Raw genomic sequence first — 24324 nt, forward strand, 5'->3', positions numbered from 1 at the left:
GAAGAACCCCGCTCTTGGGATATGTGTATGTCACATCAGAATAAGGTCTGGGAACAGAACTAGTTTCCCACCCGAGGTGCAGAAGCTGCCTGCCGGCTGCTACCACCCCGCCGCCGCACTGCCGCCTCCCGCTGACTTTCCCGCTCAGCGCCCCCGTCCCTGCCCGTTGCCGCCACCTCCTCGCCGCGCTCTCATTGGCCGGAGGGGCTGTCCGTCACGAAATGGGCGGGACTCAGGCTCAGGCCCGCGGCTCCGCTAACCGCCGGGCTGGCGGCTCCACGCCGCCGCCACTGCGCACGCGCAAGGCACCACCGCCCTGCGGGCCGCGGCCCGGCCGGCAGCCGCGCCTGCGCACTCCTTCTTCCTCCCCGGAACGGAAGTGGCGAGGCCGGCCCAGTTCCGCCTCGGCGTTGTTGGCGCTGCACAAAATGGCGAAGATCGCCAAAACCCACGAAGGTAAAAAGTCCTCGGGGGGCCGTCGCGGCGCCTTTCTCCTCGTCCCCGCCTCAGAAGCGCGCTTCTCCTTGCCGCTAAGCCGTGGCCGGCGCCGCTCCGGGGCCGGGGAGCGGCCGGGCGGGCTCCCCCCGCGGCGGCCGGGCCCTGCCCGTAATGGCGGCGCCTCCCGCTCCCCGGGGCCGCTGCCGTCCAGGCCGGCCGCGCGCCCCGTCCCGGGGGAGCCTGCCCGGCGGCGCCGTGCTGTCGTGAGGGGAGTGCCCCCGGAGGGGAGCGAGCAGCCGGGGGGATCGGTCGTCCTTTGACGGGCTGCGTGCCTGCCCTCGCCGCTGCGGGCAGCTCCTTACATGAATCGGAGCCTTGTTGTGGGGCAGCCTGCTTGTCCTGCGCTTATATATCTTAGAACAAGCAAAAACAGTTCTCGGAATTGCCTTGCTTCTCTGCCCTTGCTTTTGTACCTTTTTTTTCCTCCATGTTTCTGTGAATGTTAGGTCACGTGACATGTTTTCTGTGACTTCACGGCCTTAATTCCCTAACCAAAACCCACCTTTGGCCATGGGCTGTGCGGTGTGAGAGTGGGCAGGGTGCCCAGCTAGTCAGCGCCTTTGGTGGCGCTAAGTTCGGCATTAAAAAAAATTTCCCTAACGGAGAGGTATGATCTCCTGGGGAAGCCAGGTTAATACAGTCTTTAGCACTGCACACTTGATAAGAGTTCATGGATAAAGAAATGCTTAAGTAGTTGCCTTTGCATTTTTACGTTTAAGCAAAGTTGTTTCTTTTTAGCATTCCAGGATTTTTTTTAGAATTTCTAGTCTTTTGTTTATATGCTATAACATGCATGAGGTTTCTAAAAGATACTACCCAAGTATTACCCATCACAGCGTTCTGTCTTTCCTATTAGCTAAAGAGCTTTTAATAATAATATAATTTATTTTTTTTAAATTACTTGTAGAATGAAGCAAACTGTGGTCAATTGAACCGAATGAAAATATTTACACACTTGCAGTTGCACATGCTAACAAGTTAGGGTTGCATTAGAACACATTTTAAGGGTTTTTTTAATATGCAGTTAAAAAAAGTAGAACTGGTAATGGTCATATCACTATATCTTTTCCCAATGCAGAAATACTAGTTGAACAGCTTGGTTATTTTTTCTTTTGAGTTCTGACCTCTTTCCTTTTTCAGTTCCAGACTGATTTTCCAGATAAAGAGTTGCATGTTACTGAATTGTTTTAGCAGATTTTTCATGTCTTTGTGGTCCTTGTTAGATACTTGTTGATTGATTTAAGACAACTTTAAAGAGATCTTAAACAGTTTCAGATTGTTTCAGCTGCATAGCTTAAAGGGGACTCCTTGTTTTGTTAGGCTGAAAAGTAATTTTAATTGGCTACTTAGAAAGTCTTAGTAAATACTTGAGTTTTGAATGCTGTCAACAGTAAGTTTTCATTTGCATCTTTTTTTCTTGCTTACAGAAAAAAAAAAAAACTCCAAACATCTCATAGAGCCTTAACGGGTAGGAAAATTTTAAGGTAGCTAGAAATAAGACTGCATAGGACAAGTTAAATGTGCAAAAATATGATAAGGCATGAAAAGAGAGAAACTGTGTACACTGTAAAATACTACTTTGGCACAGTGTCCTCTTTCTTTTTTCATGCTGAGTAGTGTCTTGCACTCCAGACATGTTTTAAGTGGACCATACTTGTAAGGGAATGGAGTACATGTTTTGAGAGAGGCTATTGTGATCTGGCTGTGAGCAAGGTATTTAGTGACTTCTAATTCAAATATGTTGTTTTGAGTAATATTCAACGTTTATGATACTTTTGAAATCAATGGCGCATGTTAAAGTTGCTTCTTTTAAAATACCAAAATATATTAACATGAAAATAATGAAATACAGAAAAGGATCAGTAGGATATTATCTTTTTTGTAATCCCACTCCCTTTACTGTTTCTCTGTGTTTTGGCTGAAGTGATGTCTCTGTTTTGGTCCTGGTTAATTAAATCATCAAACAAGTACTTTGCTTTTATACAGTGTTACTTTTAGCTTTTTCATTATTCTTTCTTTGTTTTCTTTGTATTTATGTGCTTTGGTAAATAGGGTGTGAGGTTTTCCAAGGAAATGACAGTTAGATCAAGGAATCTAAATAGGCTTTTTCCAGCCAAATACTTGATGCTTTCTAAACTTGCTATCAGCTACTCCTGTTTGCAGACCTTTAGACCTGGTTAAGGGGAGCTTGGGGCCCACTGAATGGGTGCTCTCTTCAAGGAGAGAGTAGCATTTATAGCCTTCACTGAGTTAATTGAAAATGATGGTGGCTCCAAGCGGGGGGGTGCTAATCCTGCAGGCCCTGTGCAGACTTTTTTATGGTATACATAACCCAGCAGGTTTTGATGTAAGAAAAAAAGAAGGTTCCTTGGGTGTAAACAGTTGTAGTTATTGTAATTTAAAGGGGGCCAATAAAAAATCAGATCTGTACACTCTTCAGTAAATAATAGCTACTTATTATATTGTTACTCATAATAGTAATACAATTATTATAAGAGCACATGGCATTAGTCTATAAGCTGTTGGTAAGAACCATTAGTAGGACAATATTTTTGTGTTATGTCCCTTTGTCCTGGAACTTCCACAGCTGTTCTAACAGCCTCTGCAGATGACTGGAGCCCTCAGACAGGCAAATCTCCGTGGCCCACCTTGCGCAGCAGGGTATTTATTGGCACTTTAGGTGGCTGAGCTATATGCTCAGGCTGATTCAGTGGATGGACAAGGAAGAGGATTTTAGGCAAGAAGTCGCTGTGCAATCAGGCCTTCATACACTGCTGAAGAGGCAGCATGTTGTTCCAGTAACTGCTTTTTAGAAGTAAGAATGCCATGGTAGCCTAAGAGCATTTGGTGCTAGCAGTGTCATTCAGGTAGTCCCTTTCACCCCAGTGCTGCATTGCAGCAGGCTGCAGACAGAACCAGGAATTTGATCTGTCCTTTGGAAGAAACAACCAGCCAGGAACACCTCACAAACCTGTGAGAAAAGTATTCCTTCGAGTTGTTTCGGTTCCATAATTATGTAATAAGACAACTTCACAAAAATGTAATGCTTAGGTGACGTTGGTTAACAGAATATGTGTGGTATGCCTCTGAGGATGAGGGGAGACATCTGTTAGCAAGCCTGGGATCCCTACTTCAGCATTAGTAGTTTCTTCTGGTATTCCTACAGAAATGTAACGTACTTGGGAGCAACATGTCTCCATCCTGGACTACCTGGAATTCCCTATGGCGTGTGAGATTTTATGAGGAGTTGAATGTAAGTACGGGCAGGATTCAGCAGGTGGTGAATTCTGGCCAGCAGTGTAGGGCTTTTGTCAGGCTCCAGCCTCTCAGGAGTTCTGGGCTTGTCAGGTACCGTGGGTTTCTGTAACACAGGTGACTGTTGAGGTTACTGTGTGCCGCGTGTCTGCAAAACTTTGCTGGGAGTCTGTAAGTGGCTGGAGCGAGGTTTTCCCTGCCAGCTGCTGTCATATTCTACTCTACATATCTTCTGTGCATGGCACTTTGGACTTCAGAAAAATACTTCTGCTTCTTTCTTTTCCTGTTAGACCACTGCAGGAGTTGCAGGTTTTCTGCCAAGTTTACTGTTGTGAACTCAGTGTTTCTATCTGCCAGTCTTGCAGGCTCTTAATCCTTGTCTTTTTACTCGTAGCTAAAGATTTTTTTCAAGTAAAGCTGTGCATTCGGTTACCTCTGTACAAAGCATGCATTTATATAGGATGCGTAATTTGCCCTCCAGCGCTATTTGTGAGAAGAAAAGAACCCGGCCTTTACATCATGTCTTGAGGTTTACAGAGTTGGCAGTTTACTTGTAAAATAAGCAATTCTGCACTGCCATATTTCAATAAGTAAAAAAATAAAATAACCCTCAATTATGTTTACTGGTCTGAGGTTCAATATTTTGGGTTAGGAATGATATTATATTTATTTCATTTTAAAAATTGTTCTTACTGTAATTCTTCCCAGGTTTGTTAGCAGATGTTTTAGTATAGCATCTTTTGCAAGATACCGTAATGGAAAAACCTTGTGAAATTTATTCATTCTGGAAAAGGGAAATGAGCAACAATAGTAAATAACTTAGGGAAATATGCCAATATTAAAAAAAAAAAAAATAAGAGGCAGTGCTACTTCAGATAGGGAAAGGGTGAATAACAGAATCATTGAGGTTGGAAGGGATTTTTTTGTGATAATTTAGTCCAGTCCTCCTGCTCAAGCATGATTCTTGTTGTTATTATTATTTATTTTTTTTTTACCAAAGAAGTGCAACTCTTTTGTTTGGCAGAGAAAATAATTGTTTGGTCTACAGAAATTAATATTTTATAGATAATTGTCTTCATAAATCTATTGAATCAAGTACAAATGGAAACAGTAATTGTTTTTATGGGGTTGCGTGTGCCCTAATATACCTATGTCCAGATTACAATTGTTGAAGACAGTTGAATTACTGTAACTTATTTTCTTATTGCCTTACAGCAGGTAGGAGGAAGGCATGGTTAAACTTGCTTCCTTGTTTTTTGGGGTTACCAAGTTTATGTTGTTTCTGAAAGTACCAAATTTCCATGGTCAAAGACTGCCATTAGAGTTGATTAGTGTCAGATCCTGATATATTAAGAGTGGCAGAGCTCTTTTTTGTCCAGTTTGAAAAAGCGTTTTTAATCAGAGAATTAGATTAATTGAGAAAGCATTTTGTTGATGTAGTGTTGAGAAATATTACTGGTGTAAATTACCTTCTCTGCTATCTCTGTTGGAAGATGGGATGTTAATCTTAGCGGGTTTGAATGGTTTGCTTCAGCCTGTACAGCAGATACAGTCAGTGCTGGATAATATTACAACTTGAGGAAAATCTGCTTTACATACGTTGTGATTTTATAGTTTTGTATGATAGTTTTTTTCTTATTTATTTAGAGGTGGACTTCAGAATTGGGTGGATAAACTCAGTTTGGTGTATGTAGTGACATGAGCATTGCATTTGGTATGTCTGTGTGTAAAAAGACCTAAGACTTTTGGTGTTTTTATCCTAGATATTGAAGCACAAATTCGAGAAATTCAAGGAAAAAAGCCTGCTCTTGATGAAGCACAAGGAGTAGGCCTTGATTCCACAGGATATTATGATCAAGAAATCTATGGTGGCAGTGACAGCAGGTTTGCTGGATATGTAACTTCTATTGCAGCAACTGAATTGGAAGATGTAAGTGATTTTACTTATTTAAGGAATGGATTCTAAGTATTCTGGTGTTTATTTGGGGTAATTTTTAATAGCAGTTACTGAAGCAAAAGCAGGTATTTTTGTTAAAGCCATACTGGGCAAAACATGTCTTAGCCTGGAAGTTCATCAGGTCTAAGTCTGGCTTGTACTTCATGAAATGTGCTTTGGATGTCACGTAGCTCCAAGAGAAGCCAAAAAGTTATGGTCTGGTACTTAATTAGTATTTTAGCCGTGATTAGAATAGTTAACTTTGTTCTGTCATTGCTGCCAAGATGAAAAAATCTAATAAAACCTGGCTCAGAATGTTTAAGTGACTACTTTGAAATGCAGTAGAAATATTAATTTTCAGCACTTTTTTTTTTGAATTGGCTTTTTCCATTGTCTTGTTTTTCTAATGTATCCCGACAGTAATACTACTGTATGCTTATTTTTAATGTTAAACACATGACCACATCTTCAGTTTCAAGAGCAGTCAAACTACAGTTCTGACCTTAAATATATACAAGCATGTATGTATTACGCTGATTAAATTACATTTTTAAGAGGATGGAAGAACATTTTTGTTGTGTAGTGTTTGCCATTTGAAGACTTCTAGGAATTTGAATTCCTTAATTAAATTTCCATTGAGCATTTCACTGAAATCATAGTTCTAAGAGCAATTTTTCTTTTGGATTGCTGTAAATTAAAGCACAGAAATTGGCTATTAATATGATGAAATAGCAAAAGCATCTTGCACATTCTGTATACTTGTAACGTTCTCAACCACAATGGCAATAACTAAATTAACAGTACTTTAATATATTTCTGAATCTCTTCCTGTTTCTAAAGTGTTTTTTTAGGGCTATTAACTGAAATTTTGTTTTATATTTGTCTGGACTTTAAGAAAAAAATGGTGTACACCATTTTTTCCATAACAATTAGAAAATTACATCAATAGTGCTGATTTGAAATACTTTTTGTAAAACTAGTGAAGATAGCATTTTTGAGTAAATGTAGCATGTTTACTGAGTCTTGTAGGGAAGAAGATAAACGTTTCCAAATCCCTAAAATGTCATCTGGCTAAACAGTTGTTTTGGGGGAATTATACAATAAGCTGTATGAAAAGGATTGCTAAGTTTGGAGTAAATATTCTAACTGTCCGTTTTCATCTTGTCTGTAACTGCAGCATGTTAATTTGACATTATCTTAATCCAGTATCAATGTGACAAATTTGCCACGTCTTTCTGCTGACAGGATGATGATGACTACCCTTCTACAAGCTTGCTTGGCCAGAAGAAGCCAGGATACCATGCTCCAGTGGCATTGCTTAATGACATCCCGCAGTCAACTGAACAGGTACATCTTAAGGCACAATAAAATACTGTTTTAGGTCTTAAGAGAAGTATTAGTGTTTCGACACCAGGTCTTGTCTTCTGGAAATACAGGATGTCTATAAAGCATTATGGTATTTTAATTTTGCTATAAGCTTGTCACTGCTGTACTTACAGGGTGGTAAAAATTGGCATTTCTGCACTTAAAGATGATGTGTGCATATACACTAAACCATTAAAAAAGTGTAGATTAGACAATTTAAAAATGAAAATAGATGGAATATCTTAATGTCTGTTATACTTCTATTTTTGTGAAGAAAATGTAATCACTTAGGTTTTATATTCCTAAGGTATTTTTCTTTGAAACTTAAAAACATACAAACTTGTGTTAGGTCTTAACACAAAAAGCAGAGGAAAGGCTTACAGCATGAAATGCTTTGGAAGCAAATGAATGTGCTGCTTAAAGTAAATTTGTTTCAGAAGTTAGTTGATCAAAAATCTCTTGTTTAAAAAAAGAGAAAATTCCAGTTACAGAAGTAAAATTTATAGTTGTCTAGTATTTTGACATTCCTACTTAGTTGTGATTTAAAATAAATTAGTAATACTGAGTACAGGCTAATGGTAACCAGATGTTTTTCATGTTCTTCCTGTGTGACTAACCAGCTTTTTTCTGGTTTTAGTATGATCCTTTTGCAGAACACCGTCCGCAAAAGATTGCAGATCGGGAAGATGAGTACAAAAAGCACAGGCGGATGATGATAATTTCCCCTGAGCGTCTTGATCCTTTTGCAGATGGTAATTTGTTTTGACTTTTCTATACCCTCTATGAAATTTGTTGTTTTAAACTGTCTTTAGCCCTTTGATTTCTGTTGGCATGCTTATAAGCCTAGTTTTGTTTTTAAACATCCCCTTTTTGTAGAGATTGGGTTGAAAACCTAGATACCATATTCTTCGTCTTTGTAATACAAGTTTTCTTTCCAGGTAGAAGGACAAGAAAATAATGAGCCATTGCCATAGAAACACAAAGGGTTAAAGGTTTATCTTTTCATTTTGTTTTGGGTTGTGCATTATACTTGAACAACTTGTGTAATGAGTGCTCAAAGTCTTTCATTCCAAGTAATAGATTTACAGGGTTATGCTTTTGAAGTACTAGTTCTCATAATAGAGCACCTAATTCTTACCATCTTATGTAAACTTAGGTGGTATAGCTAAAAGAAACAAAAGCATATTACAAGACTTGGATACTATTAATAGTTCAAGTCTGTTCTGATAATTTTAGAATGCAAGTCAGGAAAAGGGGTTTAGTGGGTCTCAAGTGAGTGAGTTTCACATGTGGAAATAAGGTGCCTGTTGGCTTAAAATTAGCAGCTGTTTTGCAGGTTTTACAAATTAGAGTTTCAGCCTGCATGAATTAGTAGGGATATTAATTATTTTACTTGCTTAATTGTAATTGATATAAACATGTATTGTCAGAATTCACAGGCCCATACTAACTGTCCTTAATTTCTTTCCTACAGCAGTACTGCTATATGCCAGTCCTGTCTGCATTCTTAAGGGTGCAGTTCAACACATCCTGTGTAGATTATGGTGAAAAAGTATTCCAAAGGAAAGTCCTATCAAAGCTAGTGTCAGAATGACACAGCCAATTGGGCAATGATCTTCAGCATAGAAATGTTTAAGAATTTTATTTTTTTCCTAAATTATAATGCTATACCACTTGTATAGCAAATGTGCACATTCTTCTTAAAGAATAGTGTTTATCTTGACAAGTCTTAATTTTTACAAAGTTGGGCTTCTTGTAAAGTGTTTAAAAGATTACTTAACTCAAGATACACAGCATAAAACAACATATGGTATACAATCCCATTACCTGTGAGTATCATTGTGGTGGTATATGTACTGTATTACATTCCAATCCCAATCGCAACTGTACTTTGAGAAGAGGGGGAAAGTGACATCAGACATTTTTTTGGGATTTTTTTGAAATGAAGCCCTTTTACAATATGACATTGGAAGATCTGGGAGGCGTGTCCTGATTTGTCAAACTTATAAATGGGTCTTTATGATAAAACATTTTAAACATTATTTAGGTATGCAATAGTTATTTATAGTCAGATAACAACTAGGATTTAACAGCTTACACAAGGTAATGTTTTGAATATAAATATATTTCCAAAGTGTTACTAATGGTAAAGAGATAATTTTCTAGGCTTCTATTCTGCTGCTTGAAGTCAGAACTGCTGATGGAGACAAAGGCACGAAAGTGTACGTATTCCGGATTAGCAACCCAGGAACCCATCACTTCTGAAGACTCTTAACTGTGTTGTCATTTTATCATATATATCTGCTTTAAAATATTTGTTTGAAACTGCAGTAGATATGTTTGTGTTCAAACAGGTTAAATTGATCAGCAAACTGAATAAACGTAAGATACAAGTAATTTTTAAAATTTTCAATCAAAAAGTAAAATTAAATGATCATGGAATAATATAAAATTAGAGCAGGACAGTAGAAAAATTCAATAGTTTCTGCTTATCCTGTACTCATTGTGCTCCATTCCTGTTGCTGTTCTCTTCTGCAGGAGGGAAGACACCAGATCCTAAAATGAATGCCAGAACATACATGGATGTCATGCGTGAACAGCATTTAACAAAAGAAGAGGTGTGCATGGGGAGGGATTTGCATTTGAACTTGATTTCATTTTACGGCCTTTGAAATGACAAAAAGAACAGTGGGAACATTCTGTTGCCTTTTTCTTGACCTAAGTCTTTTTTCTTCGAAGAATCCTGTCTTTCACATTTTGAAAGTCCAGTTGACCTTAAAGACTGGAAAACATCTGTTCTGTATAATACCTAGAGAGTGGAGGGAGAAATGGTCTCAGTATGAATTTTTTATACCACTTGGACTTGTTTATTTTCTTGCACAGGAGGAGACACAAAAACTGATAGTCATTGAGGGGTGTTCAGTGTCAGATTTGTTCTTGTGAGCTGTATGTAAAGAGAATCAAGGGAGGTTTTAAGTCTTTCCTTATTATGACAGATGTTGCAGTACCAAGAACTGCTGTGCGGTTAACGCTTAGGTTTAACAAAGGGAAATATTTAATTTTATCAAAGGGAAAATAAGTAAAATGCTTGATTCATGGCTTTTAGAAATTCATATTAATATTTAAAAAGAACGTTGTAATACAATAAAAAATCCTTATATAATACCTATGGCACCATCTTATTAACTGGAGCAAGATCTTACAGTTCCAGTGACATCTATAGATGTATATTCGTTTAACCTAGTTGATAGACATTAAATGAGGAAATAATATATCATTTTGATAACGTTTCTGTCGTCTCACTGATAAGTGAAAACTAGTCTGTGTCAGAGTGCTGTTTTAGCAATGTTATTTCAGAATTTTAAATGTCACAAGGTATAACAAATTAACATATTTTCCAACTCATTTCTCTTTAATTTATTGAAGAGGAGCTCATTTGAAACAGACTGGTAATGATTTTAAGTCATGCATATGAGAGACAGAAATTGGTAGCACCTAAAAAAAAATTCTCAATGCATTTTTTCCTGCTATAATATGGGATTTTATAATAAATGAATTTTAAAACAGCCCTTCCAAACACAAAACAATGTCAGCATAGAATAATTTGAAAAGATAATAAACTTAAAATTAAATCAGAGTGGCTAATTGCATGTTGTTTGGGCAAAACTTCAAAAATACCATAAAAAGATACCTGATGCAACTGAAAGATCTTTTCTTAATGTCTGATCTGTAGAAGCCTTAAGAAACCTGTTTGTCTTTTTGTGTCCTTGAATAGAGAGAAATTAGGCAGCAGCTAGCTGAAAAAGCTAAAGCTGGAGAGCTTAAAGTCGTCAATGGAGCCTCATCTCAGCCACCTTCAAAACGCAAGCGGCGTTGGGATCAGACAGCTGATCAGACTCCTGGTGCTACACCTAAAAAATTATCCAGTTGGGATCAAGCAGAGGTAATAATCCACGTGTTCATCAGTTTATCTATAGAAGACCTTATTAATGCTAGTCCTCTTGAATTTCAGAAGTTTCTTACTCTGCCAACAAATATGTGCATGCGTGTGCACACAGAAAAGAAAAACATTAGTCTCTTACTGTGTATAGAATGAGAGAGAGAAATACTTTTGGTTTTGTCTTGTGTAGACTCCTGGACATACACCATCTCTGCGCTGGGATGAAACCCCAGGCCGCGCAAAGGGCAGCGAAACTCCTGGTGCCACCCCAGGCTCAAAAATATGGGATCCTACTCCCAGTCATACACCAGCAGGGGCTGCAACACCTGGACGGGACACACCTGGTCATGCAACACCAGGCCATGGAGGTGCCACTTCCAGCGCACGTAAAAATCGATGGGATGAAACACCTAAAACAGAAAGAGGTATTTATGGCAAAGCAGTCTTAAGAAGTTTTGAATGGCTAATGGTATTGGAATTTTCCAGCCTACACAAACAGTAGAAGCGAAAGGCAGACAAGAAATAAATACATTCTGACATCTAGTGGCTGATGTGAAGCGATGTTTTTGTTTGAGTTTGTAGCATTGGATTCTAATACCTTAGCACAAATCCGTGAAAGCAGCTCTGTTCAAAAAATTTATCACAATTTTGTGGTACGTCTAGTGACTGCTGCAGATTGGGATTTTAGTGAGTACTTAGGACATAATAAAGTAGCTTACATGGAATTGTTTTTGTGATACAATTTTGTGTGTGGTTTTTGAAGTGTTGAATTTTTTTTTGAAATCTTGCTTTAACACTGAAGCGAGTTTTGGAAGCATTTTTCTCCCCTGCCTTAATTTAAATGATGCTGACATGGCAGAGAACAATGAAACACTACTTAAATGTTTTATCAAGTGAGTGTGTAGAGTACTTTATTATCTAGAACATCTTGATTTTTTTGTCTTTTTTTAGTATTTTATTTTTGCTAAGATTCAACAGGAACATGAGATACTTTTTCGTAAAATTAAATCCTCTGGATGTTTTTTGTGTGATGACTTTTCAGTATTCACTGAAAAAAAATCTGAACTTTTCTACTGTATTTGTTTATTTCATAATTGTTGGTTCATGTAGATATATGGATATTACCAATATCCAATTCTATTTTCACTATAGTTGAAACATACACTGTTCAGCTTTCTACAAAAAATATTTTGTTTTATTTTAGATACTCCAGGACACGGCAGTGGATGGGCTGAGACTCCTCGTACAGATAGAGGTGGTGATTCCATTGGTGAGACACCAACCCCAGGAGCAAGTAAAAGAAAGTCACGATGGGATGAAACACCTGCTAGCCAGATGGGTGGCAGCACTCCTGTGCTGACACCTGGCAAAACACCCATTGGTACACCAGCTATGAACATGGCAACTCCGACACCAGGTGAGCCCAGTTCATTCCCTAAGACTTCACTTCCTTACATGAAAATGAAGCATTTACCTTTATATCATATTTTGAAACAGTCTTTTGCCTAACGTGTTCTTCTGCGGGTATAAAAGCAGTCAGCATATGCTCAGTTTACCAGTTTACTTTTTTAAAAGCCCACAGCTAATCAGTTCTGTATGGTAATTAGGGCTCAAGTTATGGGTGTGTTCATGTTCAATCTTGTTGGTGAAGACACTGATAAAAGACTGTAAAAGTTTAATGTCTTAATTGGCTACAGTCTTGAAGTTCTGTGGGAACTTTGGCTCAAGAGAACGCCTAAAAGGTTAAGTAAACATATCTTCTGCATGTGCAAGTTTTCTTAACTCCTCGTTTTCTAATTTGAATATAGGTCATATCATGAGCATGACTCCTGAACAGCTGCAGGCTTGGCGTTGGGAGAGGGAAATTGATGAGAGAAATAGACCACTGTCTGATGAGGAATTGGACGCTATGTTCCCAGAAGGATATAAGGTAATTCATCTGAAGTAAAATACAGCAGGCCATGGTGTTTTTTTTTCTGCCAGAGGATATGGATTTTCTTCTTTTTAAACAAGTTGTCCAATACGTAGAATATTTCACAGTAAGTATAGATTCTAGTTAGTAAATTCATGTAGACATTTGGTTGGTTCAGTTGCTTGTTTACAGTAAATCTATTAGAAAGGGAGAAACTTTTTGGTTTGAAAGGCCAGTCCTTATTCTGCTTCTTAATGGCAGGAGTGCTTGTTAAAGTCAGAAATGAAGCCCAGACATGGTAAGACAAAAGAGAGTTACAAATTCTAAGCTGGCAAATAAATGATGTTGATATAAATACTGAAGTGCTTTTTTAAAAATACTTCTGTAAAGAGAGTTTAAGTTTATTATCCACGCTCTCCTTAGTGCAAGTGTGCTTTCTTCTGAAATAATTGTCAACACACAGTAAGCACAAATAGGAACTATCATGCTGAATTTGTTTATATCGCTGAATATTAAATCTGATGTATGCAATAACACACAGATCTACAAATGACTAAACCTGTATGTTCTATTTTTATTTGCTTTGCATTTGATGCATTCCTCCCTTTGTATCTGCTGGGGTAAAATAAATTCTCTGCCTTGCAGGCTGTAGAGATTCTCCTTTAGGTTTGTGTTGTGGTGTGGTTTTTAACATATTTAATTCCTCCTTCGGTAGGTTCTTCCCCCGCCAGCTGGGTATGTACCCATTCGCACTCCAGCCCGTAAGCTTACAGCAACTCCAACGCCTTTGGGTGGTATGACTGGATTCCACATGCAAACGGAAGACCGTACTATGAAGAGCGTCAATGACCAGCCATCTGGCAATCTTCCTTTCCTAAAACCAGATGATATCCAATACTTTGATAAACTTCTGGTAAATGCGATTTCATTTATGCTGTTTAAAGTTGCCTGATCTTTTTTGAACTTGTAGCAATGCCTATTAATTTGTCTGGATTTATTTGTAGGTTGATGTTGATGAGTCAACTCTGAGTCCTGAAGAACAGAAGGAGAGGAAGATAATGAAATTACTTCTGAAAATAAAGAATGGCACGCCTCCCATGAGAAAGGTAAGATTAATTATCATATGTATTCTTACCACTCCAATTTTCAAAAATATGCATTTATTTTCACACTTAGTTTCAGACTACTGTTGTTACTCCTGCAGTCCATGAGATTCTCTTAAAAATCTTGTAAATTTGGAGAGCTGTTTAGTGCTTTCTCCCTCTATACATGTACAGCTTTTTTTGTCCTTCTGTGTATTTGGTTTTAGCTGCTCTTTGTATGGTAATGTCAGTCACTAAATATCATATGATGGCTTATAGAATATTTTGCAATTATGAGAAGCCAGTTTTATAGTGCTTTTTCATTACAGGCCTTTGTAATTTTCTGGATTTTGCTTGTTAAATTGGCAGTGTGGCTCTTACTCAAGTTTCTGGCTTGCGCAGCATGTAATAAATTAGCAGCATTTTCTGCACAGTTGTACTCTAAATAACCTAAGCACCAAGCTGCGTAGATGCAAGGAAGTGCTGTCTAAAAGAATTTTCAGGTGGTACTATTTTTGTATTATATTAGACCAGGATCGTGCTTTTCATAAAAACTGAATGTCAGAGAGAGAAAATCTCGGTGTTTTTCTTGATGCATTTATGTAAAAACAAATGCAGCATAAAATCGTTTGAAAAAGTTTAGCAGTGGTAGGAAGAAGTATTTTGAAACCTGTGGTTACAATAGATTACATTTTAACTTGGCTAATGTCTACTTGCTTTGTTAGTATTGTTTCCTTAGTTTAACTGACAGGCTGTTTGATTTTTTTACTTTTTTTTTAGGCTGCTTTGCGACAAATTACTGATAAAGCTCGGGAGTTTGGTGCAGGACCATTGTTTAACCAGATTCTGCCTCTGCTGATGTCACCAACGCTTGAAGATCAGGAGCGTCACTTGCTTGTCAAAGTCATAGACAGAATTCTCTACAAACTGGATGATTTGGTCCGACCATATGTACACAAGGTCTGTTGAAGTTCGCTATTTCATCTTTGATTAGTTCTTTTTGATCACTGCTGGGAGAAACGTAAGGTCTATTTGCATAGCTGAAAACTGTTTTTTATAAACCTACATATTTCTTCAGATGAGTTTCAAAATCTCTTGTAGTGTGATCCAAGTATGAGCTTTGCATTATTAAGGCCTGATGTTAAAATGATAAATGCACACTTGGGAGGGAGAGGGAGGATTTTACATGATCTAGGTAGCATCTGTAGGCCAGGTTCCTCAGAGACAGCTGTGAAAAAGTGTAACATTTGATTTTTTTTTTTTTTTTTTCCTGGTCATCATAGAGCTTAAAGCTTGGATCCATGGAATTACCTGAGCTTCATGGAATCTTCATTTTCTTATTAGGACCAGAAATTCTCCTTAATGCATTCATAAATGGTAATGTTTTTCTTATTTTTTTCAGATCCTTGTTGTCATTGAACCACTGCTGATTGATGAAGACTATTATGCCAGAGTGGAAGGCAGAGAAATTATTTCAAACTTGGCGAAGGTAATAAAGTTGCTTTCTTCAGTGAGATCGTGAGTTGGGGAGTTAGCTTATATATACTTACATAGAGCTTATATAGAGTCATGGCAGAAAAATTAACTGTGCTGTTAATAAATACAATCCATGTGTTCTGTATATTTTTCTTTTAGGCTGCTGGTTTGGCAACAATGATCTCTACAATGCGTCCTGATATTGATAACATGGATGAATATGTCCGAAACACAACAGCTCGAGCCTTTGCTGTTGTTGCCTCTGCTTTGGGCATTCCTTCTCTGTTACCGTTCTTGAAAGCTGTCTGTAAAAGCAAAAAGTCCTGGCAGGCTAGGCATACTGGCATCAAGATTGTGCAGCAAATTGCTATTCTTATGGGTTGTGCTATCTTGCCTCATCTCAGGAGCTTGGTTGAAATTATTGAACATGGTAGGTTCTGCCTTCCCTGGGTAAGATTTTGTTTTTCTTTATTTTTTGTCTTTGGAATTTGTCTTTTGTGTTGTGGTGAGGCAAAAGGATATTAAGGTCCTTGTTTTGTATGTTCTTTTGACACTGGTAAATAATTCAGCTGCCTCTGAAAGAGGAATAGTGGTTTAATTTTCCCAAAAATAAGTTTCTCTCTTTTTTACTGTCTATGTATTTTTGTTATTTTGAGTTTAAGATACAAGAAGTGGTCCTCAATGCTACTGTTTTACAGGTCTTGTGGATGAACAGCAGAAAGTTCGTACCATCAGTGCTTTGGCTATTGCTGCTTTGGCTGAGGCAGCTACTCCCTATGGTATTGAATCATTTGATTCTGTTCTGAAGCCTTTATGGAAGGGTATACGTCAACACAGAGGAAAGGTATGTCTAAAATACTTCCTTTTAGTTTGAATTGAAATGAGCGTGTGTCTTTTGTAACTCATTGGAGATATTTCTTCTTTTCAATAGGGTTTGGCTGCCTTTTTGAAGGCTATTGGTTATTTGATCCCACTTATGGATGCTGAGTATGCGAACTATTACACCAGAGAAGTCATGCTAATTCTTATCAGAGAGTTCCAGTCTCCTGATGAAGAGATGAAAAAAATTGTATTGAAGGTACATCAGAATTAATTGTTCATACACTGACAGTGCAAGATACTAAAATGATCAACTCTGAATGCTTAGCATTGACATTGAATATGTATATTCGTCCTTTTCTTTAAAATAAAACCAAAACACCACAAACCCTACACAGAATTAAAATTGTTGTATTTTATTTCCTGCCAGGTGGTCAAGCAGTGTTGTGGTACGGATGGTGTTGAAGCAAACTACATTAAAACGGAGATCTTGCCACCATTTTTCAAACACTTTTGGCAGCACAGAATGGCATTGGACAGGAGAAATTACAGACAGGTATTTTAGTTGGAAAATTACAGTAAAACAGAATTCATGTTAGGTTGTTCATTCAGCCTAAATGCTTTCTTCTGTGTCTTGTATGTCCTGTGATGGAAATGTGTTTGGAATAGTGGTTTAGAAGGTGCATAGCTTGAAGGTTTGTAAACTGCTAGAGGGCTACAGTAGCTATACAGGCGCATCACTTTTTTTGTGTGTGTGTACTACTGCATTTTTACTGTTTTCCTAGATGGAACCTGTTTTGAATTTACCACTCGTAACTTCTTTCTGAAAAAGATTTCCACTGAAATGAAATTGGAAACCAGCATAGTGCTGTTTCTCCTCTTCAGACAAGGGAAATTTATTGTCAGTATTTAGAAAATAGATTTTAACAATGTTTCCTCACTTACCCTTTGTGTATTTCAGTTGGTTGATACAACAGTGGAGCTGGCAAATAAAGTTGGAGCAGCTGAAATTATTTCTAGAATTGTGGATGATCTGAAAGATGAGGCTGAGCAGTACAGAAAAATGGTCATGGAAACAATTGAAAAGATAATGGGAAATCTGGGTGCGGCAGACATTGATCATAAACTGGAAGAACAACTTATTGATGGTATCTTGTACGCCTTTCAAGAACAGACCACAGAGGTATGGGCAAGGGGTATTTAGTATTTGCTTGACTTTATTGGAAGGTAGCTCACTGTTACAGGGAAATGTATGCTTGTAAGCTATTTTTTAACCCTTGTACAGTGCTCTAATCAGTGGAATACAGATATTGGATCTAGAATGTTAGCACTTTAATAATAACAATTTTAGATGAAGGCAGATGTAATGAAAACACAATAGTGGCTTTGACCTAATTTTCCTTTGTTGTTTTAACACCCAGGATTCTGTGATGCTGAATGGTTTTGGCACAGTGGTTAATGCTCTAGGCAAAAGAGTTAAGCCCTACTTGCCACAAATCTGTGGTACTGTTTTGTGGCGTTTGAACAACAAATCGGCTAAAGTTCGGCAGCAGGCTGCTGACCTGATCTCTCGTACTGCAGTTGTCATGAAGACTTGTCAAGAGGTATTGTACTGACTTGCGTCAAATTTGCTATAGGATGTCATACTAATGAGAAGGACGGAAACAATCTCTAAATATCTTTACTTGGTTGTAGGAAAAACTGATGGGACATTTGGGAGTTGTGTTGTATGAGTACCTGGGTGAAGAATATCCTGAAGTATTGGGCAGCATACTTGGAGCGCTTAAGGCTATTGTGAATGTTATAGGTATGTTTGTGTATTGATTATGTGCCTATTCAAGAGTGAAATGAAAAGGCAGTGCAAAACCTAATATGCTTCTTTGGATTCAATAGGTATGCACAAGATGACACCACCTATCAAAGATCTGCTGCCACGGCTTACGCCTATTTTGAAGAACAGACATGAGAAAGTACAGGAGAATTGTATTGATCTTGTTGGGCGAATTGCAGACCGGTAAGCTGGCTACTAATAAAATTGATCATCTATGGAAGCAATTACTGTAGCAAAAGCTAAACTTGAATATCAGGTCTGGCATCTATTTTTTTGTTTGCTTGTTTTGTTTTTTTATTTCTTGATATTTGTTAAATTTTATTTTGAAAGTTGTGCATAATGCTTAAGATAAAATATTTTGCACATGATCTATTGAATGTATTGTAATTACATGTAATCATATTATCTATAAACATTTTGGAAGGAGTATATTGTCCGTGTCTTCAAATTTAAAACTTACTATGTAGCGTGCATTCTGTGTAAACTGTTAATCGGTGAAGGTCTGATGTTAAGGGATTCTTTCTTTAAGTAAATTCCTTAAATAGTGTCCCTGCGTTGATAGTGAATGAATAGGTGCTGCAGTTTGAGATTTTATTTTAAAACTTCTAGCATCACTGAAGAGGTAACTCATTTTATTCTCTTTCAGAGGTGCAGAATATGTTTCCGCAAGAGAATGGATGAGGATCTGCTTTGAACTGCTTGAATTATTAAAAGCTCACAAGAAGGCTATTCGAAGAGCCACAGTAAACACTTTTGGCTATATTGCGAAAGCTATTGGGTGAGTTAGGCTAATGCTTTATCCAATTCTACGCAAAATTACCTAACATAGCGATGATTGAATTTAATGGTAAGAAATATTTGAACTTCTTTTCTTCTAACATGTCAAATGTGTACACTTGATTTTTATTCATTTAGTAAGAGAATATAAACATATTCTTTATTAGCATATGGTGCTGCACTTTTGAACGTAATTTGTAGGCTAGCAAGGTTAGAATATAACTTGGTACTAAGAGCCATTTGTCTCCTCAAGTTTTGATAGTGTGATGCTCATTCAGACCCTCTGTATTCTTTCATAAACTCTCCTTTAAACACTCTTATTTCTCTTAAATTGATGCTTCCTTCATTTGCAAAGGATTTTTTGACACTAAGGTGGTATTACAAGTCAGCAAATAGTAGAATGAAGTGTAATTCCCGTTTTTATGCATAGTCTTAAGTGAATGACCAATTGCTGATTTAAACAGAGCAAGTTACCAAGTAATGATATAACTGGGCTTTTCTACACCCAGTTGCCTATCTCTATCAAAGTCTTATTTGGAATTAACATGTATAATTGTGTACATGTTTGTAATTGCCTGTGGGATCAGAGTAATAGTGGGGAGGCTACTCATATGTCCCAGTTTGTTTGCAAACTAACTAGAGGCAGAACAAAAGCTAAGACTAGGGAAAGTATTAAAAAAAAAAAAAAAAGTTGGCTATGAAAAACACAAGGTCTTGCAGTCAATTGAGCTGTTTCAAAGTTTCATGGCTTATGGTGTTTCCCTGTTATTTTAATTCTTTGAAGAAAGGCTAAGCCATGTTCTTCCACAGTATTCTGTTTCAACCTCAGCTAACTTACCTACGTCCTCAGTGAATTTATTGACGTGGACATGCATATTATCTCTTCCAGACCTCATGATGTATTGGCTACACTGCTAAATAACTTGAAAGTACAGGAAAGACAGAACAGAGTATGTACTACAGTAGCAATTGCTATTGTAGCTGAAACATGCTCCCCTTTCACAGTGCTGCCTGCACTCATGAATGAATACAGAGTTCCAGAACTGAATGTCCAGAATGGTGTGTTAAAATCTCTTTCTTTCCTGTTTGAATACATTGGAGAGATGGGGAAAGATTACATTTATGCTGTTACACCATTGCTTGAGGATGCTTTAATGGACAGGTGAGTACGCTACTTTCTCTTCTTTCTGCCTGTGGTACAGTTAGCCATAGTCATTTGTTAAGCATATAGCTGGGTCTTAACAGTCGCAAATATGCACGTTGTCCTTGTTAGCTTTTTTGTTCAAAGTGACCAGCATGATTTGGGACCCATTGTCTGCAAATAATTTAGATTATATACTTCTATTTTTCTAATGCTTTTGAAGATTAAAATGATACAAGCATCTTAAGTGGGACAGGACTTACTATATTCAAACAGCTTCTGATCATTTCTATTGTTAGTACCTTCGCGGAATTATAACACAATATTTTGTCAGAAAATTGTCTTTATTAAATTAACTGAGTTTTGGTTACTGTGCCTCTTATTGCCAGTAGATGTGGGTTAAAAGCATATATTACTGCTTTCAAAGTAGTTAGCGAAAAGAAACGTGATGCTTGTGTCCAATTACATTGTTTCTAAGTATAATTTATTAACAGACCATTGTTTTCTTTCCAGGGATCTTGTACACAGGCAGACAGCCAGTGCCGTGGTGCAGCACATGTCTCTTGGTGTCTATGGGTTTGGCTGTGAAGATTCTCTTAATCATTTGTTAAATTACGTATGGCCTAATGTGTTTGAAACCTCCCCACACGTCATTCAGGCAGTTATGGGAGCTCTGGAGGGCCTCAGAGTTGCTATTGGTCCGTGCAGAATGTTGCAGTATTGTTTACAGGTATGTCCTAATGTATGTTGGGATAGTAGAGACAGCAGTTGTCAGGCAGGCTTCACTTCAGAAGACAAAAAGTCAGCTCAAGGAGACTTCCAGCAAAGGAAAACAGTCTGGATTCTCATCTCTTTAAAGTATTTAAACGTGGCATCCTGTACCAATGAGTTTGATAATGGCAACTTGAAGTAAACACCGATTTTTGTGTAGTGAGATAACTGATTATATTGAAGAACTTGCATAGAAATAAGTAACAATATAAATTGACTAAAAAAGGTCTCTGACTTGTAAAAGTGGAAGCGTGCAAGCTTGAGAACACTAAATAATGAATGGGGAATAAATAAGTAGTCCAAAAAGTTAGGAAAACAAGTAACAAGTGAGATTAATAACAGAAGATAGCATTGATATTACATCAACGTTATTTGCTGTTAACCAAGTAAAATAGTAAGTAATTTAAAACCACTGAAATGCAAAGCACTAGAAAACAGTGCTTGGAACAGAATTTGTACCATTACAACAGTGCTAGTTAGCCCGACTTCTGTGAGTATGTGGAAGTAAAATGTGAAGGCTCCTTTTCTGTGTATTTGTGCGTAACGGTTCTTGCTGCATTGGGTGTAGAATTTAAACACATGACAGATGAGAAGCAAGGATGAATGTAGTGCAGATCAGTGTACAGAGATGTGCAGAGATGGTGTGACTGCATTTTATTAATTGGTAGATATGGAATTTAACTCTGTGCTTTTTCAAGTAGGGTCCTCAGTACAAACATACTGACATCAGTAGGAAGGTGAAAGTTCCATAAGAAGTCTCTTGTGCAGTGCTTTTTTTGCTCATTTTATATGTATTTTCTTAGTTTGTAAAAACACTAGAAGGAAGTTCTACATTCTGCTCATTTTTTTTATGTTTAAGAATCATTTATCCCCTGTATTTCTATCTAGTGCTCTCTACAGAATTAAATCACAGGTAATGGAGCCAAAGATAAGATTAAATTCCAAATGAACACACTGCAGCTGACTTTAATTCCTTTTTTTTTTATGGAAAAGTAGAGGTAGATCTAGTGGAATTTCTTCCTGCAGGAGGAAAAAACACTTTCAGATATAAGAAAATAATTTCTTAGTACTTGCTGGTTTATATAGTCACAACATTGGGAATGACATGTTTATTGCACCTTCTTTGTTATAACTGATGTTAATTGTTATCAGTGTTTTTCAAATGCTTATTGTATAAAACTTGGTTAAATTTAATAACATACATTTAGAACTTAAGCTTTTAATAAAACTTTGTTTTGTTTTGTAGGGTTTGTTTCACCCTGCCCGGAAAGTCAGAGATGTCTACTGGAAGATTTATAATTCCATCTATATTGGATCACAGGATGCTCTGATAGCACATTATCCAAGAATCTATAATGATGAAAAGAACACCTACATTCGTTATGAGCTTGACTACATCTTATAATCTTCTTGTTCTGTTGTTTGTGTTTAATGCACAGCTGTTCTTCACTTAAATGCTTCAGATTTGATGATGTACAATTTTAAAATATTGGAGATCAGTATAGAGCTGGTCAGAGGCAGAGCTAGGAATCCAGTAGCATGATTTTTTAAATATGTCCTTGTTTTTGATGTTAAACAGTTAAAGCCAGTAGTGACCAAGAAAACAGTGATTACAATGTACTGGAGGGATTTCATTTTGGATTCATCTTTATGAAGATTTAGATTTCATTCCTTGTGTTTAAAGGGGTTGTTTATTTGAGAAATAAACATTTGTGTATAAAAAATAATTCCAGTGTGGTTTTTGGACAGAGGGACTTGTAAAACGAGTCTCTGATGGATTTAAGTATTTGTTTATGTAATAAATAGGTGGCATAAAACATTTTAACCCTTTTTGTCATCCCCTAGCTTTTGAATAAATAAGAAAATTATACAAACTGTAGTAAATGTGTGTATCTTTGTCATGCAATAATGAAGCTGTACTCTGGCAGACAGTTGCAGTAGTGGTAGTTTGTTTTCATGGAAAAAGCAGTGTTTGTTTGCTTGTTATTGTTTCATCTGCAGTATCCTGGTTGTAGGGTTGATTAGTTTATCACCATTTTCAAAAAGTAGTTTATTAGTAATTGCTGTGTGTGCATCAATTGCATGACTTAGGTATGTTGATCACATTTAGCATGTCTTCAGGCATGTACAGCTGTATAAAATGCCAAGTAATATTTATAGGCTGTGCTGTAATTCCTATACAGATTTAGGGAAGTCACATCCCCAGCACCTGAGATGAGGTGATTTTTAAGTGTGTGACATAGTGAATGCTGATGTTGTCAGTTTGAGATAAGGAAAGTATCTTATTTCCTCATTTGTTTGTTTCTTCTTCTCCTGTGCATGTACTCAAGAGAAAGAAAACATAAAAGGCAGCCTGGTATTTGACACTATGCCAAAGAAAGCACATGCTTAAATCAGTCTGGTAGTGTTGTACAGTATCCACATGTTTATTATAAGAAAACAAAAGGTATGTCAGGCATATTGTTTTGTTTGTCCCTTATTCAAGTTAGGTGATTAATCTCTCTCACCTACTTCAGTGGTATGTTGTTAGCTGACTTTGCTGTTTTACATAAATGTGAGGTTCTTTACCTGTTCAGCATATAAGAAAATTCCACACTATCTCTCAAGGCCTAAGTTTTTGTTAAGGGGTTGGGATGGTGCAACAACAGCTTGGAGCCTTGTTGTTTATTAAGGTACTAATTTGTTAAGAACTGAAAAACATGCTTTTTTTCTTTTCTCTAGAAGTGTGCTTTATTCTAAAAATTATTAGGTGGAAACAGTGGTAACTTCTTCAAGACTATAGTTGAACTGTTCCCTGGGAGAGAATAACATATGCATTCTAGTCTTTCTAGTGCTGCTGTCTCACTTAATAATGTTGTTTGTTTTATAGATGGCCTGTCATCTTCACTTCAGTAGTTCGGCAGGATAAGACAGGGTAAGTGCCAGTGGAGAGTGTGGCAGGTGGAAACGAAACGCTGTTTTTTGAGAGGCTAGCCAAAATAGAGCTCTGATACAGGCAGGATATAATTGTGACTCATGACTTCTAGTTGTGTTATCAGCAAAACAGTTTTAAAAAGAGTCAAATAGTAGAAGTTTTCTAGTAGGAGGGAGGGGAGTAACTAAAGCTTTTTGTGTCTCGCAACCTCTTCATGTGACTCTCAAAAGCCTTTTCAAAAATATATTTGAGGAAGATGCAAACTGTTTTTCTTCCTGTGAAAGAGGAAAAAAGGAAGGAAATCTGTTTGCTGAAACAGCTGTACACAAAATTTTCTTTTTTTTATCCATAGCATCTGGTATGAAACCTAATTTGAAATAGCAATAATATTCAAGTGCAATTCTTTGCATGCAGCATCATCAGTAGTCCTGCATCAGAACTTGCCTAAAAACATCATCTCTGGGTTACATACTGTTTTGATAATGCTAAGAGCAGCTCCTACAAAATTTTACCGATGTTCTTTAGCAACCATACCAAATTTGATTTGGCTTAGGCAGATTAAGGGATTGGTATTTAATAGTACTGATCCGCGTATTTGTTTTGTCCA

At 37.3% G+C, this 24324-nt stretch overlaps 1 protein-coding gene across 4 annotated transcripts; it reads left to right on the plus strand.

Moving 5' to 3' along the window:
* The first annotated feature begins 298 nt into the window (after positions 1 to 298).
* On the plus strand, positions 299 to 22677 carry SF3B1 (splicing factor 3b subunit 1). Of its 4 annotated transcripts, XM_048058418.2 has the most exons (25): positions 300 to 456; positions 5517 to 5683; positions 6935 to 7036; positions 7692 to 7806; positions 9593 to 9672; positions 10830 to 10997; positions 11185 to 11419; positions 12199 to 12411; positions 12803 to 12924; positions 13622 to 13819; positions 13911 to 14012; positions 14769 to 14948; positions 15391 to 15477; positions 15624 to 15894; positions 16163 to 16308; positions 16396 to 16542; positions 16714 to 16839; positions 17245 to 17466; positions 17705 to 17887; positions 17979 to 18090; positions 18177 to 18297; positions 18761 to 18892; positions 19781 to 20053; positions 20546 to 20762; positions 22050 to 22677. In XM_048058418.2, exons 1-25 carry the CDS (start codon positions 429 to 431, stop codon positions 22206 to 22208), a joined length of 3906 nt encoding a protein of 1301 aa, XP_047914375.1. In that variant the 5' UTR covers positions 300 to 428; the 3' UTR covers positions 22209 to 22677. The 4 variants fall into 4 exon arrangements, 2 of the variants coding, with proteins under 2 accessions (XP_047914375.1, XP_047914376.1); XM_048058419.2 differs by lacking the exons at positions 300 to 456; positions 5517 to 5683; positions 6935 to 7036; positions 7692 to 7806 and adding an exon at positions 7828 to 9276; XR_010832562.1 differs by lacking the exons at positions 11185 to 11419; positions 12199 to 12411; positions 12803 to 12924; ... (14 more) ...; positions 20546 to 20762; positions 22050 to 22677 and adding an exon at positions 9221 to 9276 and having other exon boundaries at positions 299 to 456; positions 10830 to 10892.
* The last annotated feature ends 1647 nt before the right edge of the window (positions 22678 to 24324 follow it).

This window comes from Anser cygnoides, chromosome 6, assembly GCF_040182565.1.
Source record: "Anser cygnoides isolate HZ-2024a breed goose chromosome 6, Taihu_goose_T2T_genome, whole genome shotgun sequence".
In the NCBI taxonomy this organism is placed as follows: Eukaryota; Metazoa; Chordata; class Aves; order Anseriformes; family Anatidae; genus Anser; species Anser cygnoides.